Raw genomic sequence first — 18840 nt, 5'->3', positions numbered from 1 at the left:
GTGTATTCCAGTGGTTCCACTCAGGTGAGGTGAGAGAGAGAGACTACAGAGTTGGATGATGTGAATTTCCCAGGACTTTCCAAAGAATCATAAAGCGAAGGAATAGAGCAGAAGAAATGTATTTTCTGTCAGTTCTGAAAGCTAGTGGTCCTAAATCAACACGACAGCATGCCTGTGTCCCACTGAAACCTGCTAAGGAAAAGAAACATCTGAACCAGTGTTTCTCCATCTTTTTCCAACGTCGTCCCCTTTCAACCTTGATTCCTTCCTATTGGCCCTCACGCTGTGGTCCCGTTTTTCCCCTATGTCTTCCTTGGAGTCTCCTGGGGGTCTCGAGAAACACTGCTTCCTTGATACTTCTTCTTAGCATCTTGGAAGGATGTTTGGCCAACATCCCTTGACATTTCTTGGGATACAGCAATAGCACTTCAGACTTGTTTTTTCTTGGGTGGGTGAGTCAAGGGGTTTGTGCCTTGTGGGGCCACATCTGGCCATACTCGAGGCCCTTCAGGGTTGTGTTCAGGGTTGTTGAGCCTTGGCGGTGCATGGGGGGGCCATAGGAAGTGCTTGGAATTCAAGCTTGGGTTAGTTGCATGCAAAGCAAGCGTTTTGTTCTTCCCTTTATTCTTTAGATGAACTTTATGTAAATGTCCCATCGCCTTACTCGTTTTCACATATGTTTTATTAAATTTATATATTAAAAAAGTACACACACACACACACACTGGTGCTGAGGGATCACTCTTGGCTGTGCTTCAGGGACCATATGTGGTGCTGAGGCTGGAACCCAGGTCTGCCATAAGCAATGCAAGCGTACTGTCTTCAGACCTTCATCTCATATCTTAATAGCTTCTGCAGAGACCCTGTATTTCATTTAGGTCACATTCTCGAGTACCAGAACTTCAGCCTCTTTGGGGAACACAATTCAGTCCACATATACTATGCCATGTGGTTTATTGATAGCAAAATTACAAGACATAATTTAGTAGAATACTGTCTTTTTCCACTCTCTGAACGTGTATCTTTTCCTCTTCCCTCACATGTCCAAATTTCTTTCAATAAAAACCGCTTTGCTTTGGGAGCTGGAGAGATAGTATAAAGGATAGGGTGCTTGCCTTGCACATGTCCAGCCTTCATTCAGTTCCCAGCACCTCATAAGGTCCCGTGGTCCCAGCCAGGAGTGATCCTAGAGTACAGGAGGAGGAGCCCCAAACACGACAGAAATGGTTATTCTGCATACTGAAGGGTTCCTGAGCTTGTTTTAAAAAAAAAGATTGCTGGGTGTATTTTGTGAATTCAGAATGCTAGGATCTGGCTTAAAGAGAAGGTGGTTATGTACTATGTTACTACAGCGACTGTCATCTTTAGGTTTTCAGAATTTCTGTCGTTACCTTTCTCAAGGTTTCTGCACTAAAGGGGAGATCGGAGGTTACATAGCCCTTACACTTTACTTATTTAATAAGTCTTTTGACTTCGTATATAAAGGAATGTTTCACCTGGGTCACATTTGTGTAATTGTTAAATACTGATGTAGGCACAAGTTTTACATCTACCTTGTATTTACTAGTGGTCTGCCTTGGAGCATACTTTAATTATAGTAAGATTTCATAGAAAATCTCAGAATAATAAAAATAGACATAGGTGCTTAAATTCTATTCCAGCCCAGATAGATACTTTTCTTGTCTTTGAGGATGCAATTAAAAATCAAATTAACAGCAGACAAATCCCATTGCAATAGATAGTGACCAGTTTCTCACTTGTGAAAACCCCAGTTCATCCCTTGTGCTGGCACCTGCTCCTGTACTCACTTCTGCCACACACACTTTATTTTTCTGTGACAGAAACTCAAACTGCTTGTCCATATGTAGACTTGGAAAGCATTGGCAGTTTGAGAACTAGAAGCAGATTCCGAGGCAGAGGAAGCCCTGAAACTGTTTATCAAGAGAAAGAATGAATTCAAAATGGAAACACACTATTTGGGAAGAAATCAGCATGATTAAACTTAACTAGGTTTGCATTCTGATTTGGGAAGAATGAACAACTAAGAAGAGATTAGAACAGCATGAAGAGACCTGAGTTTGGAAAAGGATGATAGAAAGGGTGATAGATTGGGACTGTTGTACATGGCATGGGAAGAAATGAAATAAAATATGGAACATTTAGCACAGGACCTGACTTACACTAAGCAATAGCAGAAGTGCTGCTGTAGGACATAAGTATAAATTGTGAATGTAGTTTTCTAAAGTTTCTGTAATTATCATATACATTAAACCTTAAGTGAAGTTCTTTAGAAACATTTATATACGGTAGTAGTTATCTGTGCTGTTGTTAATTAACCTAGCTTCTATAGAATAATCATGTTTATGTTTGGAGTAGCATCATTAAGAAGCCATCAAAGTAGAATTTTCTGAGATACCTTTTACTTGATTATACTAATACTTTTCCTTCTGTTTTAGAGTATGCGGTTGAAATTGATTGCAAATAACACAACAGTGGAACGAAGGTTTAGTTCGTGGATTGGTGGTTCCATTCTAGCTTCTTTGGTTAGTAGATAAACAACTTTGCAGTTGTATTTGTGGTGGGGGGGAGGGCTGGCGAGGGGGCATTGGTTGGTTTTTCTTTTATAGTGGTGCTGAGAATTGAACCCAAGATGTTATATATGCAGGACAAGTGTTCTACTGCTGGATCAGATCCTTGGCCCCTAAAGATTCCTATTAAATCAATTAATGTAATTATACCATTGCAAACACCAAATCTGGTAAAAATAATTCAGTGCATCATTTGTTAGTCAGGATAGCCTAGTACCAAGTTTTACATGTTTTAATATGACAAGAGTGCTTCATTGCCTTGTAGTGGATATTGATCAGTCATATCTAGTTTTCTCATTTGAAGAGAAAATTTATTCATGTCTTTTCTACTAACCCTGCCATTGACACTGGTTAGGACTGACCTGTAGCACAGTTAAGCGTTTGCTTCTTTGGTTCTGCTTGTTCCCTGACTGTTGTCGAGGAAGAAGCCAGGAATCAGTTCTTGGGGCAGATGGTGCAGTCATGGTTCTGGGTTTTGCATGTTGCTTAGATCCATTCTTGTTTGTAACCAGAACAAGTCTTTGTGCTATTCTGTGCCCTAGTCTTGGAATATTTTTCCTTCACCTTAGAGCAGCCAAAGTAAATATAAAGAACTTCAGCTTAACAGTTTTCAGCTATTAAATGTTAATTTTCTATAGGTTTCTTATTTTGTGTTCTTTAGTAGACCTCAGCTGAAAACTGGATGCCTTGTATTTAACAGTTAATCATAGGGAAAGGATCTTCCCTATTTAGACATCCTATTGTGAATGTAGTCCAGGCTCCTCCTTCCTATGATCAGTTTTTTTTTAACTTCTCCTTTTTGTTTGATGTGGTCCTTGTATTCCAGCAAACCATGGCATAGTTCTGATGTACATTTTTGAGTTCTAAATGTTACCATTGATCAAATGCTAGAATTTCCCTTCTGTATTCAAATCAAACTTTCCTAACAGTTTTTGTTAGAGCCAGAGAATGTAGTTCAGCAGTAGAGCTCACACCTTGTATATTTGTGGCTCAGGGTTTGAGCCCACACATGAAACAAACAAAGCAAACCAGTTTATATTGTCTTAGGTTGGTACCAAGCCATCTGTCATAGCTAAATTTTCCATTTTCTTTTGACACCAATTTCCTAAATCATTATGACAGTATAACAGACATAGGTTTTATTTTTATTTATTTACTTATATTTTTTTGCTTTTTGGGTCACACCCAGCGATGCTCAGGGGTTGCTCCTGGCTCTGCACTCAGGAATTACTCTTGGCGGTGCTCGGTGGACCATATGGGATGCTGGGACTTGAACCCGGGTTGGCTGTGTGCAAGGCAAACGCCTTACCCACTGTGCTATTGCTCCAGCCCCAACATAGGTTTCAGTAGTCAGTTATTTTTTTTCTAGCCCCCTTATGCAAGACTACTAGTAATTGTTCAGTGTTCTGGAGGACAGAAATAAGAAAGGGGCAGTGTACTATTTGGGTAACAAATTTAAGAGCTGTTCAAAGATTACCAGGTAGGGGCCAGAGAGATAGTACACCAGGTAGGGCACTTGTCTTGCAACTCACCAGGGTTCAATCCCTGCTACCCCATATGGTCCCCTGCGCAGAGGAGTAAGCCCCAGGTATGACCGCTGTGTTTGGTCTCAAACAAGACAAAGTTTAAGGAGTAGGGAAAATTAAAGATACTAATTTCTGTTGAAAAGTCAGGGACAATACATGAATTTTTCTTTCCATTTTTCAGGGTACCTTTCAGCAGATGTGGATTTCCAAACAAGAATATGAAGAAGGAGGGAAGCAGTGTGTCGAGAGAAAATGCCCTTGAGGATCCCAAATCTCTCCCTTCCTGTGTCACCTTACGTTTCATAGCTTTAGTATACTCAGGAAAAAAAAGACCATCTTTTGTAGAATGTTTATACATTTTTGCATATTTCAATTACCACTTAAAAATTTTTAAGGCTTTACCTAGCTCTATAAATTAAAAATCAGTTTGTGCTTTCTTTGGAATGCACTTATTACAAGCATTTTATAATTTTGTATAAATGTCTATTTTCTCTAAATATTTTACTTTCAGTAAAATGCTTTTCAACTTGGTTTAGTATATTAATTAACAGTGGATTGGTAGAATTGCTTTTTATTAACTAGTAAAACTTATTGCCTATGCTTTTTACCTCAGGCTTGCAAAATTAAATAAAAATTACTAGCCATTCCAGAAATATATTTTGGTCTATTATGTGTTATTTGAATGTTCTTGAAGTCATCAAAAACATTGAGCCTCACCCAGTTCTCAGGGCGTCTCCACATCTGCGTTCAGACTTGTTTCTGGCATTGCTCGTGGGTGCCTGTGTGCTTTCGGGCTCAGTGCGTACTGAGCTACCTCTCTGGACCCACAACTTGTTTCTTTAAACCCTATATTTCTCATTGTTTTGAGCGCAAACATTTATGTTAGGAATAGTTTCCATATTTTTCTATTTCATTAACAATGGTAGTAAAACTGCCACCTGAATCCCAAAACCTGTCTATGTTAGGAGTGACATCATTTTACCACTCTAAGATAAAGGTGATAGTGAAGCCTCCTCAGTTATCAGTATTCAGAAAATGGTCAATTTAGTCTGAATTTTTTTTTCTTTTTGGACCACATCCGGTGGTGCTCAGGGGTCACGCCTGGCTCTGCACTGAGGAATTATTCCTAGTGGTACATGGGGGACATACGGGCTGCCAGGTATCGAACCCATATTGGCTGCGCGCAAGGCAAATGCCCCCCTCTCCCCCTTGGTGTACTGTTGCTCTGGCTCCTGATTTTTTATGTGATTTTTTTTTTCCCCCAAGTCTGGTAAAAGTAACAACCACTTATAGAGTTAACATGCCATATCGATGCTCAAAAGAATTGACAATTTCTCATTTAACTAAAAAGTTTCTTTATAAGCTTCTAAACATACTTGCTTTTGTACATCAACTATTGTCCAAGAAAAACAAAGCAGTAAGAGTCCAGACGTCTTAGGCTGCACTTGACTTCTGGGCTCCAGAGAGAGGAAACTTTTCCTGAAGAAATTTTTGATTCTTTTTCTCTAAACTTGTCTTCCTTGCTCTGGTGCGCATTTGTTTCTCAAGTTTCAGTCTAGAATGATTAAAAGAATAATAGCAGTTTATAAAATGGCCCCAAAACCCCATTTTGTTACTCAATGCAAAAATACATCAAAATATGTCCAAATTCATTATTTTTAAGGCCTCAGTCATACCAGACTTGTTAGGGATGTCATGTATATTATTTAACTGGAACAATCAATACACAGGTCAGGTCAAAGATAAATGTGCTGTTAAAAACATCAATAATCCTACTCAATTTTTCCAAGTCCCAACTGGATCTTGTGAGTTGATAAGCTATTCTATCATTAATATTATTGAATACATTTGATTGTTTTTAACATCCTGAGCTACAGCTAAAGACTGTTTAAGAAATAGGTCTCAGTTTAGCATTTCATTTTCCCGATAGCAGAGAATAACCCTGTACTAAGAGATGACTTTCAGGTGCTGGGTAGACTTAGCACTCTCCTTTAAGACAGTTTGCGTCCACCTATTAGCATGCCAGGGCAATAAGAGATTTGTTCCTCAACTTAGTATGGCTGATTTCTTGGGTCACATAGCAGTCAAAATTGCAAATGATAAATTCACGGATTCTAATTCTCTACTGCACTTAAGCGATCTTTTATACGATACAGTATGAACTCAAGGAACCCAATTTTATTCGACGGGTTACAATCATTCAAGAGCATTATTCCAGAGTTGATCCATGTGATTTCAGGCTGGCTCCTGTGTCCTAAGTTTAGGTTCCAAGGCATGTGTTTATCTAAACCACTCATATATGGGATGTGTACTGGATTGACTGTGATTGCCAGTACTATCAGGGTCATAGAAACTGAGATGACTTATACCGGGGAGGGGATAAGGTATTTACCTTGCATGTGGCCAGCCCCGGTTCAGTCCCCAGCACCACATACTATACCCTAGTACTGCCAGGACTAAGCCCTAAGCATAGTCAGATGTGGCCCAGAAAGAAAAATTACCCACAAGCAGTATTTTAATAGATTGGAGTTAGACTGAGCTGAAGAATTCCTGGGGGTTCATATGACCATTTCCCTTGTCTCTTGGAACAGAAGCCTTACATTCCCTTCCAAAATGCTGACAAATAGCAAGGCAGTCAAAACATAAGGGTCCAAAGTAGCTTTTACAGGAAAGAAGGATTATGTAAAACTAGTTGTCTTCCCCACCCCTCCACCCTGATTTTTAAATTATTTTTTTCCCGACAACACACTTAAAAGCTCTGTATTTGCAACTGCTGTAAGGATATGTATCTTAGAATCAAGGGTATTTTTGCTTACCTGAGAAAACGATCCACGTAAGGCAATGAAAAGAATCGTTTCCTTTTATATTTTTTATTTAGGTACCAAGGTATAGGCCACTGCTTAAACTTGTGCCTGCGATAAAGCAAAAACATTGGATAATTAAAAACATTTTTTACAATCGTTCTTCTGTGGACTTAATGTTTTTATTAAAATGGAGTATAGTAAACCTTTACAGTTGTGAATTATGTAATATTACACGTGCAGAAAAAAGTACACTCATAAGGGACGCGAACCCACTGTGGAATTGCAGATGTTAACATTTTGCGATATTCACTTTAGGTCATTCTTTCAAATTATTATTATTTTTTTGCTTTTTGGGTCACACCTAGCGATGCACAGGGGTCACTCCCGGCTCTGACTCAGGAATTACCCCTGGCGGTGCTCAGGGGACCATATGGGATGCTGGGAATCGAACCCGGGTCAGGCCGCGTGCAAGACAAACGCCCTACCCACTGTGCTATTGCTCCAGCCCCTTAAAATTTTTTTTTTAAGTTATAAGACAGTTTGGGCTGTTTTCACCGAGGTCCCTCAGAGGGGGAGGGTTGAGTTTCCCTCCCTGCCCCGAACCCAGCCACAGCCATGCTCAAGGCCACTCTCCACTCCACACGTTTGGACGAGTCTCATGCATGAAGGAACCGGCAGAGGAACCCAGGTGTGCGGGACCCGGGGCCAAGATCTCCAAGGCTGCTCAGATGGGGACAGGCCTCTTCTGCCCAGATCCCCATTTTCCAATAGCTTGGCAGTCACACTGCCCCTGGAGCCGTGTAATCCCATCAACGGCCAACATCCAGAGACTATAAAACCAGGTCCCGGAAGCATGACAATCTGACAGCCTAGTTCTCCCTCTTGGAGAACCTGGCAAGCTACCGAGTTTACTGCCCGCATGGGAGGGGGGGGGAGGAGGGAACCCTGGCAAGCTCCCCGTGGCGTATTCATATGCCAATAACAGTAACAATGATGGGTCTCATTCCCCTGACCCTGAAGAGGCACCACTGGGAAGGACGAGTAAAGAGAGGCTGCTAAAATCTCAGGGCTAGGATGATTGGAGACGATACTGGGCCTGCTCGAGCAAATAGATGATCAGCGGGATGACAGTGATACAGTGACAGTCCAAGACAATTCGGGCGTTGGAAGGATAGGACAGCAGGCAAGGCACTGTCCTGCACAGGCTAGCCCAGGTTCCACCTCCAGTACTGCTAGGAGTGGTATAGCTCACTGAGAACCTCAGGTCTGGCCAAAAACAGAAAAAAGCACCCCAAAATAATAAAAGAAGACACAATTTATTCTCTACTTCCATAATAACTACCAGCCATAAATTAGAAAAGATAGTTACTAGCCTGTACTTTTATTATTTATTATTCACATTTACTACTACATGTATCACTGTCACTGTCATCCCGTTGCTCATCGATTTGCTTGAGCGGGCACCAGTAATGTCTCCATTGTGAGACTTATTATTACTGTTTTTGGCATATCCAATACATAGCTGTTTTTGGCATATCGAATGGTAGCTTGCCAGGCTCTGCCGTGCAGGCTCGATACTCTCGGTAGCTTGCCGGGCTCTCTGAGAGGGGCAGAGGACTACATATTATGTAGCGCTTATACTAATTTTATATATGTACACATAAAAAATTTTACACACCCTTATTTGATATTTACATACATACAAGCTTTGTATTTTTATGTTTACAGCATCAGCAACTTAAATGAAGGGAGAAGAAGCTTCAGACTCAGCACGGACACTGCTGGTCTGAGATGAGGGCCTGGCGCGCCCAGCGCCGTGCTGTGACCTGTCAGGGCCTGGCTTCCTCCTCCCTGCACTGGGCTGGGCGGTGAGCTGAGGCTGCCATGGCTCTGGCTGCTGAATCTCACCCATGGCCACCCAGGGTGATTTTCAACCAACGCTGGTGTTATGTATTTTTACATGCAAGTAAACTGCCAACGGATATAGTTATTTGTATCTCAACATAATCCAACATCAAAATTCATGATGAATGGTGGTAAGAGGAGGTATAAATTTTTATAATTATGTAACACTTACCTGGAAATACTTTAAGTAAAAAAGTAACAGGAGGGGGCTGGGGAGAGAGCTTATAGGGTCAGAACTCATCTGTGCACGTGGGAGGCCGGGGTTTAATACCTGGGACCACAGAGTTCCAAGCTCCACAGGGAGCAACATGTATACACAAGGAGTGGGCCCCAAGATCTCCAGAATCGAAAAGAAAAGGAGGGTTCATTTCAGGCCATGCAACCAATTTCTTTTTTTTTTTTTTTTTTTTTGCTTTTTTGGGTCACACCTGGCGATGCACAGGGGTTACTCCTGGCTCTGCACTCAGGAATTACTCCTGGCGGTGCTCAGGGGACCATATGGGATGTTGGGATTTGAACCTGGGTCGGCTGCGTGCAAGGCAAACGCCCTACCCGCTGTGCTATCGCTCCAGCCCCCATGCAACCAATTTCTAAACATTCAGAATTAATACTAGAAGGCTAAGTTCAAATCTCTGTCATTTTGGCTCTTGGTACATAATTTGTCAGTGCCTGCCACAGACAGTAGGACGAGTGCGCAAATAAGCAGAACGGACATGGAATATCATTTGTTCGTTCATCAGGATGAACCATCATCGACCACTGGTTCTCAACAGCCAACGGCCTGACACATCCCCAGGTAACCTGCCGTCACTGTCACAGGCTCTTCCCTTTGATGTGTCTGTGGTGCCAGGGCTTCCCACGGGGATGCAGCTTCCCTGGAGTCACACCTCCCGGCCGTGCTCTCACACTCCGGGTGTGTGGTGTGATGACTCCCAACAGCCGTGGGGGATCAAACCGGGACTGAAGGGCCCTGTGCTCGCAAGACAGTCCATCCAGCACTCACGTGGACAGACCCGGGTTCGATTCCCAGCATCCCAGTACTATCCCCAGGCCCGGAGAGAACGTATTTAAGGCACTGCTCTGTGTGTCTGGGGCCCTGGGTCCACTCCCTGAGCAACAGAGGGTGCGACCCTAGATGCCACCATTTGCTGCCACAACAAAAGCTCTGTGCTTCAAAGGCTGAGGGGACCAGGGCACAGGACAGAATAAGGGTGCATGCCCAGCAGGTCTGGACCCATCACAGGTTCTACCTCCAGCACTAGGGGTTCCCTGAGCACTGACCCAAGTACTCGAAAGGCCCGTGAGTACCGCCAGGGAGTCTGTGTGTCCCAGGCACAAGGCCCAAGAGGCACTGCATCCCACCGAACAACGCGTAGGTCCCCGCTGGCTGCGAATCACTGGCAGGGAGAGGGGCGGGCAGGGGGCAGCAGTGCGTATTCCTCTACACTCAGGATCTCTCCTGCCAGCGTTTAGGGGCCATCCACACCCGAGCTGGCCGCATGCAAGGCAAGTGCCTTACCCGCAGTACTATCACCAGCCCCTAGTCAGAGTTGTCTTAAATACCGGATGGGGGACTGAGGACCAGGAACTCACTGAAAGCCACATCTACTAAATGTCCCTACCAGATAACTCTTCCAAAGATGTCTCTCCTCCAAGCACCGGGTCTAGCATGTTCTTGACCTGTCTGAAGAAGTCTTATGGCATCTTCTCTTTCCTTGACAACTTTATCTAATGCTTCCATGGATTCTATGACCTGAGAAGAGCATTGAAAGATATAATCCCAATGAACATATAGAATATCAAGGAGACAGAAAACACAAAGATTATATGACATTATAAAAACCTGTGGTGAGGGGCTGGAGTGATAGCACAGAGGGCAGGGCATTTGCCTTGCATGTGGCTGACCCGGGTTCGATTCCCAGCATCCCATATAGTCCCTTGAGCACCGCCAGGAGTAATTCCTGAGTGCAGAGCCAAAAGTAACCCCTGTGCATCGCCGGGTGTGACCCAAAAAGCAAAAAAACAAAAAACCCATGGTGAGTAATTCTGTCAAAGAATCATGCCACTATATGTTTTCTACAAATACAATATTCACTACATACATACTGGCTATACATCACTTTCTGCAATTTTCTAAAACTTTATTTGGGGCAGGAGGGATAGTAGAGCCGGCAGGGTGCTTTGCCTTACATGTGGCCCAGACTGGGTTTAATCCTTCAATCACATATGGTCCCTGAGAACCACCCCATATGGATTCCCGAGCACCGCCAGAAGAGATCCCTGAGCACAGTGTCAGGAGGAAGCTCTGAACACTGCCAATAAAATCAAAATCAAAAAATGAAACAAGTTTATTTGTTTGTGGGTCACACCGAGTAGTACAGAGGGTTAACTGCACTGTTAAGCTCAGTGCTTGGGGTTGTGGAGAGTGATGCAGGGATTAAACCTGGGCCTCAGGAATGCAAAGCAGGCACTCATTTCACCAAGCCATGTCTCCAAGCCCACTCCCACGCCCCCTTTTAAAGCGAGTGAAGGGAAAATATAGAAGAAAGCCAACTAATAAATACAAAATGAACGATGGGATTAGAAGACGACCATTTAGCAAACATCACAGTAGTAATAACTGATTCAGATTAGAATCATCCATGAATGCTAAAACTAGTGAAAGTTTGAGAAGTACTTTGCATGCGGCCAACCTGGGTTGGATCCTTGGCATCCATATGGTCACCTAGGAATATTTCCTGAGTGCACAGCCAGGCATAAGCCCTGAGCATTGCCAGGTATGGCCCCCAAACCAAAAATTAACTAAAAAAAAAAAAGTTTGAGAAGTTACAGAATAATTATCTCCAAAGAAAAAAATAATAACTAAAAATCAGAGCAAAAATCTGCAAGACACCACTGTAATCAATGCTGACAACATCAGTAGAAAAGTCAAGATCCTCCACCTCTTGAGAAGCTGCGCGGTGAACACAGCATAATCCCACATTCCTGACCATCATCACAATGATCATGAGAAATATGTCAGACCAAACCGGGGGACTCTTCACAAATATCAGTGGCATGACACACAATAAAAGACAAAGTATGAAAATTAAAGGAGATTAATGAGACACAATTGAAAAATAATATCCTTACTTGATGGTTGAAATTTGAAATGTTAGAGTGGTTGAAAAATTATAATGGTAATTACAATGGTTGAAATTATAAAATCTATATTAATCTAGATCACACACTAGCATTTTATCAATGCTAATTTCCTAGTTTTATAGAAGGTACAGTGTTCCCTTTGTTAATTGCAGCCCTATTCACAATAGCCAAATCCTGGAAACTACCCACAATTGAAGAGCTGGAAAAAGGAACTATGACTGGAAAAAAAAATTATGGCACATATACACACTGGAATATTACTTGGCTAGAAGAAAAGCTATTTTGCAGTTTGCTGCTACACGGATGGATCTAGAAAGCATTATGCACAGTGAGTCAGGAGAGAAACACAGAATGGTCTCGCCCAGATGGGGGGGATGTCGAGTTAGGTTGAGGGGAGAAGGCAACAAATGGCCAAAGGCAGCAGGACCGGAGAGTTGGTCCACAGAATTAAATCAGGGTTGGGACCTTGAATAGGAGGAGCCTTTGGGATCCTGGTGGAGAGAAGTGGATTCTATGGCGATGGGTATGGTATTAGAATAATGTTTGCATGAAACCAGCATTAACAATATTATAAATCACAGTACCTCAAAGATTAAAAACCAAAAAAGAGAGCTGATGTTTTCACATGAGGGCCAGAGCAGTATTAGAGAGATAGGGTCTTTCCCTTGCATGGGTGTGATTCCCGGCACCCCATATACCCTGAGCCCACAACAAATGATTCCTGAGTGCAGAGCCAGAAGTAATTCCTAAGCATCTCTGGCTGTGTCCCCATATCCCCACCAAAACAAAAAAAAAGAAAAGAAAAACAAAACAAGCACACACACAAAAGTGTTCATATACTTAATACCACTGAACCAAAAGGTCTATGATAGTAAATTTTATGTCATGAGATTTTTATGATTAAAAAAATTTTTGACCCCATTGTAAGATGGTGCCAATACATTCAAAACTGGCTGGCTGGTTCTTAAAAATGGTACACGCATATTTACCATATGACCGAGCAATTTCACAGCTCAGTAGCTACTCAGAAGAAACATATGTTCATATGAATATTGAGGGTTGTGGGCAGAGATGAGGAGTCAGAGCAAAGGGATTTCCTTAGAGATTATGAAATATTTTCGAAGTATATATTAGTGACAGTTACACAGCTCAGTAAATTTACTAAATATGAAGTAGAAATTTTTAAAAAAATGTACTTAGTTAAAAAATATCGAAAGTAGGGGCTGGAGCAATAGCACAGCGGGTAGGGCGTTTGCCTTGCACGCGGCCAACCCCGGTTTGATTCCCAGCATCCCATATGGTCCCCTGAGCACCGTCAGGGGTGATTCCTGAGTGCAGAGCCAGGAGTAAGCCCTGTGCATCGCCAGGTGTGACCCAAAAAACCAAAAATTAATTAATTAATTAATTAATTAATTAAAAATATCGAAAGTATACCCTCACTCCCTTCAGAATTCATCCCACACAGCAGTCGAGAGTCCTGGGCCTCACCTTGTCGAGCCGCTCCGGACTGGGCATGGGCACCCTCTGCCGCTTGGCCTCCTGCTCCAGCGTCAGGAGCATGTTCCTCTCCTTCAGCAGGACGTACCTGTGACGAAGAGACGCTCGTCATGCTGGTCTCCGCCTCGGGTAAGCAAGCTGTGATTTCAGACGTCAAAATCAATGACCTACACTCCAAAGCCCTGTAGAAGTGTCTGTATGACCCGTATGACAACGGCTGGAATGATCACGAAGGACAAGAACCGAGTGTTCAAAGTAGGTAAAGAGATAAAAGGACATTTCTGATAACCTCTCAGTATCTGTACTGCAAACCACAATGCAAAAAAGGGGGGTGGGGGAGAGAGGGAGTGAGGGAAGGAGGAGAGAGAGAGAGAGAGAGAGAGAGAGAGAGAGAGAGAGAGAGAGAGAGAGAGAGAAGCGCCCACCACACAGGCAGCTGGATGGGGAGGGTGATGGGAGGGAACCTGAGGACACGGTGCTGGGAAATGTACACTGATGGAGGGATGAGTGTTGGAACACTGACTGCAACCTAATCATCAACAGCTCTGTAAGGGTTTATCTCACAGTGATTCAACAAAAAAAATTTTAAGAATGTCTCTATATACATAATGAATAATCTTTTAAACAGAAGTCTATTTACAATGATTCATCTGTTCAATAAAAACTGCACATTATTGCATGAAATACTGGGAGCGTTATTAAAAAACATAGAACTTAGCTGGCTCCTGTGGAGAGAGAAGGTGGCAGGTACGGATCTATCCCTTCACTCTTACACATGGAGTACTTTAAGGGCTGAGTACTTTCAGGGCTGGAGACTTGGCTCAGTTAAAAAGCATGTGCCATGCATGCACAAGATCTGGGTATGATTCCACAGCCCATCCTCCGCCATGCCCCTTTCCCCCGAACCCCACTGAAAAAATATTTATTTGGAGCCAAGGAGGTAACTCAAAAGACTGGAGCACATGCTTTCCATGCAGGAGGCCCGGGTCCAAATGCAGGAACTGCATGGTCTCTGGGCACCTCTGAGAGTAGTACCCACACCATGGTCCCAAAACAAAACTTGCTAAGCCCTTTAATACAGTATTTCATTTAACTCTCCAAACAATTGTCTGAGGTTAGCACTAGCTCCACTTTTAAAATAAAGTGAAACTTTATTTTATTAAGCCTGAGACAAGTAAGGTATTTAGGGAACACACAAATTTACTAAATACGAAGCAGAAATTAAAAAAATAAATGTACTTGATAACAAAATGGAGTGATAGCATAGCAGATAGAGCATTTGTCTAACAGGTGGCAGACCAGGGTTCGAACCCTGGTACCCCATATGGTCCCCTGAGCCCTCCAGGAGTGATCACTGAGCACAGAGCCAGGAGTAAGTCTCGAGCGCTGCTGGAAGTAGTTCTCTCCAAAACAATCAACTTAATTGGGAGAGAGGAGACACTTCTTCTAACTAGGAAGATCCAGGAAAGCTTCATCATACTATTTGTTAGGATGGAACAGAAAAACGGAGCAAACACAATTTAGAGTACCCACGTGGCAGACAGGGAGGAAGGGTAGGCAGGTTTTTCATTTTGTTTTGAGGCCACACCTGGTGGCCTTGCAAGGAGCCGACCTGGGTTTGATCCCAGGACCACACACAGTTTCCCAAGTACCGCCAGGAGTGACCCCTGAGAACGGAGTCAAGAGTAACTCCAGAGCACAGCTGGGCTGACCCCAAAACCAAAGCGACGAAAGAAAATTCTAGGAATTGAAAGAAAAGTTAAAATAACCACTTCATTTTCCAATTCACTGAAATAGTTACTACAAAGGAACTACTTACTATGACTGGTACTGGTTGTCCACCAACTATAAAACCATCAACTATACCCACAGTACTACAAGCCACTTTATTCAATTTCTTACATCAGACAGATGTCAAGATTATGCTTCTCAGATGTTAATGTTCTTAGAATTCTTATGGGAGAGTGTGTGTGGGCGGGGGGGGGGGGGGGTGGCACTTGGGGATGGCTCAACGGCCTTCGAGCCAACGAGCCCAGTCCCCGGTGTCACCCCATCCTGGTGTTCTGGTGTGTGTGGCGGTGCCACAGTGTGCAATCTCCAGGTGTGTGTGTGTAAATGAAACAACAACAAAAATTTTAAATAGGGCAAGGAATGCAACTAGGTGTGGGACCCACCCAGTGAGCATGTGTGCACGGTGTGGACCCCTACTGAGCACTGCAGCTGAGCAGGTGAGCACCACAGCCAGATGTGGGACCCAGCAAGCACCACAGCCAGATAGGGGATACCACCGAGCAGCTGTGCGACTCCCGGTCATCACAGCAACTAACAATAACAAAAGGAAGGAGCAAATAAATAAATAAAAATTACCAAAGCTTATGTAAATCTTCATTACTTTTGTTCCGTAACTGCTGGCAGGTCCAAGCAGCACCTGTTAAAATTAAAAATTTATAACATAAAATAGGGTTTTTGTTAAGGACTCCTTAGCAATTCACTTACACACTCCTGCTTGTTTCTCTATAAAATGGCTACTGTGGGATTATATTATGCAGTATATAATTAGAATGAAATTATAGTTAAACTAGATAACAAAAAAATAGTATGACTGGTGACATCATAAAAAAATATTTACATTAGTACAGAATGTGTTTTCGCACTCAAATATCAACATGTTTTTTTAATCATTAAACATTTATCTCTAAAAAATGAAACATGGAAGTGAATCCCTGAGTATCACCAGGTGTGGCTCCAAATCAAACAAAACAAAACAAAACAAAAAAGGAGTGGAATGATAGTACAGCGGGTAGAAAATTTGCCTTCCATGCTACCTGACTGGGTTCACTCCCCAGCATCCCACATAATCCCCCGAACACTATCAGGAGTGACCCCTCAGCTCAGAACCAGGAGACAGCCCTGAGCATCAAAGGGTGTGGCCCCTGGATAAAACAAAAGAACAATGAAATCTAGAGCAGGAAGTGAGGGGGTAACTGGAAGAGCGGGAGCACACGTCTTGCTTGCATGAGAACCTGGGTCCAACTCCTGGCACCACATCTCCCAAGGGGCAGCACTGCATTGTCAGCACTGATCAGCACTGCTGGGCCCGGCTGGATATGGGTGGGAGTGGCCCCCAAGCACGCCAGAGATGCCTCGCCAAAATAAAGATTTACAAATCAAATCTAAAACAACCTTCAAACTTCAGTTAATAATTTTAACCGACTCCCCTTCTAAATCTTTCCCCACTGCACCCAGGAACCATTAACAGTACTATGATATTTTTTCCCTCCCTCCCTCCCTGTCTCTTTAGAAATTTGTCTCTTTAGAAATTTCCCAAACACCTTAAGGAATTCTCAAACTGGGTAAATAACGTCAAAATGATGGAAGGCTTACTAAATATATTTAATACCAACCAATCCAAATAACTCACCAGATTTCACTTTTTCTTCCCCCCAATTCTTTGGATCATCAAAAAATTCCTCCAGTCCTTTCCTGGGCAATGTGGTATGAAGCAATCGACACTGGTGAAAAGATGCGGCACTTGGATTCTTTGTCAAGAGGCTAAGACAAAACCTAAAACTGAAATACATCAACAAGTGATTGAGGTTATTTAAAAGTCATGTTTTCAAAGAATATTTAATGACCTAAGAAATATTTTAAACTAAAGAGTAAAGTATAAACAAGTGTGGTTTTCCTACACTTGTAGGAAAGTATTTAGTCTGATTCTAATCTTGCAAACAGTAAATCCAACTGAGAAAATAGTCTAAAAAGGGTGATTTTTATAACATATTGTTTAGAGATACCTCCTAGGCTAAAGGAGACTGAAGACACTACATGGCAATAAATTAGTATTGATTAGATACTGAATAAAATAGAAACATAAGAGATTTATAGAAGACATTCAAATTTTCTACATATACTAAAGTAGCATGACGATGTGATATATTGATACGAAATTCCCCAGTGAGGGATAGAGTGATAGCATACTAGGTAGGGCATTCGCCTCGCATGCCGCTGACCTGGTTTCGATTCGCAGCATCCCATATGGTCCCATGAGCGCCACCAGGAGTAATTCCTGAGTGTAGAGCCAGGAGTAACTCCTGTGCATCGCCGGGTGTGACCTCTCCCCCCAAAAAATCTAAATTTCCCAGTGTTATGATTGTATTAATTTGGTTATTAAGACAAAAATTTTGCTTTTAGGAGATATGGATGGCAGTGCCATGCTTTACAATTCTAAAATGCCTCACAGAGCTCAAAAAAGAAATACATGGCTATAAAGTGATAAAATATGACAGTCTGTTAAGAATTAGTTCCTAGAATTGAAGAACACATTGCCTTTCATTCAGTTTTGGTTTTGGGATAACACCTGACAACACCTGGCGGTGCTCAGGGCTTACTCCTGGCTCTGTGCACAGGGATCACTCCTGGCAATGCTTGGGGGACCATCTGAGGTGCCAGGGACTGAACCAGGATTGGCTGCATGCAAGCAAGCACCCTGACCTCTGTACCACTGCTCTGGTCCCTATGTGGTGTCTTTCTTCCCCTCACTGAGGATCCCCAGACTGTGGGACTATTAGGATTATAGCATCACCAGGATTTTGAACTCACAACTCATAATTAGGGCAAGACCTGAGGTAACTTAAAAGTCATCTGGAAGTCCTTGATTATTCATTATTTTTAATCTACTCTTGCAACTTTTCAAAATTGTTTGCAACTTCTTTAAGTTGAAAAAAAATTAAAAAGTACAGGAAATAAATGTAGAGCACAAAGATGCATGTATGTAAATATGATTCTTATTTTCCTGTTAATATACACCAAACTCCCAAAGAATGAAAGTCAGTTTCTGGGAGGTAGTATAGTCCATTTTCATTCTCTTCTTCAAAACACATTGCTCCACTTACAAAAGTGCCTGCAAACATTTCATTTTCGAATAGCACTAAAATCAAAGTGTTGGGGTTTTTTTTGTTTTTTTTTTTTTGCTTTTTGGGTCACACCGGGCGATGCACAGGGGTTACTCCTGGCTTTGCACTCAGGAATTACTCCTGACGGTGCTCAGGGGACCATATGGGATGCTGGGGCTCGAACCTGGCTTGGCGGCATGCAAGGCAAACGCCCTACCCGCTGTACTATCGCTCCAGCCCCCTAAAATTAATTTTTAAGGGAAAAGGATAACGAAGTGGAAGAGACCCAGCTTGCCCACTTTTGCTCAGGTTACAACCTTGAGTTTCCATAACATAAAAAAAAACATTGCTTATCTCTGAAGACAGCCTAACAACATGCTAGTCCATTATAGGCATTCAACTATTGTGCCGGCCTCAAGAGCAGGCATAGTATTTCCTTAAAAACTGAATATACCCGGGGCTGGAGGGATAGCACAGCGGGTAG

The 18840-nt window shown here is 42.6% G+C and overlaps 2 protein-coding genes and 1 pseudogene across 3 annotated transcripts in view; 1 reads left to right on the top strand and 2 right to left on the bottom strand.

Moving 5' to 3' along the window:
- ACTL6A (actin like 6A) overlaps window positions 1-4433 on the top strand; it is a 29584-nt gene extending 25151 nt beyond the window's left edge. Inside the window, exons 13-14 of the mRNA XM_055126046.1 lie at window positions 2457-2543; window positions 4296-4433. Coding sequence (XP_054982021.1) covers window positions 2457-2543; window positions 4296-4376 — 168 coding nt within the window. The 3' untranslated portion in view covers window positions 4377-4433. The remainder of the gene's footprint in view (window positions 1-2456; window positions 2544-4295) is intronic.
- The window catches only part of MRPL47 (mitochondrial ribosomal protein L47), a 15470-nt gene continuing 924 nt past the window's right edge, over window positions 4295-18840 (bottom strand). The window contains exons 2-7 of one of the 2 annotated variants that reach the window (XM_055126047.1): window positions 16886-17034; window positions 15832-15892; window positions 13456-13552; window positions 10446-10576; window positions 6931-7026; window positions 4295-5669 (exon numbers count right to left, since the gene is read on the bottom strand). In XM_055126047.1, coding sequence (XP_054982022.1) covers window positions 5549-5669; window positions 6931-7026; window positions 10446-10576; window positions 13456-13552; window positions 15832-15892; window positions 16886-17034 — 655 coding nt within the window. In that variant the 3' untranslated portion in view covers window positions 4295-5548. Of the gene's footprint in view, window positions 5670-6930; window positions 7027-10445; window positions 10577-13455; window positions 13603-15831; window positions 15893-16885; window positions 17035-18840 lie in introns of those variants that run through there. The other variant, XM_055126048.1, reaches the window with a different exon arrangement.
- On the bottom strand, window positions 8743-8857 carry LOC129402628 (small nucleolar RNA ACA64; annotated as a pseudogene).

The sequence above is a fragment of the Sorex araneus genome, chromosome 2, assembly GCF_027595985.1.
Source record: "Sorex araneus isolate mSorAra2 chromosome 2, mSorAra2.pri, whole genome shotgun sequence".
In the NCBI taxonomy this organism is placed as follows: domain Eukaryota; kingdom Metazoa; phylum Chordata; class Mammalia; order Eulipotyphla; family Soricidae; genus Sorex; species Sorex araneus.
The sequence above is the reverse complement of the archived record's forward strand: the minus strand, read 5'-3'. Positions and strand labels throughout refer to the sequence as shown.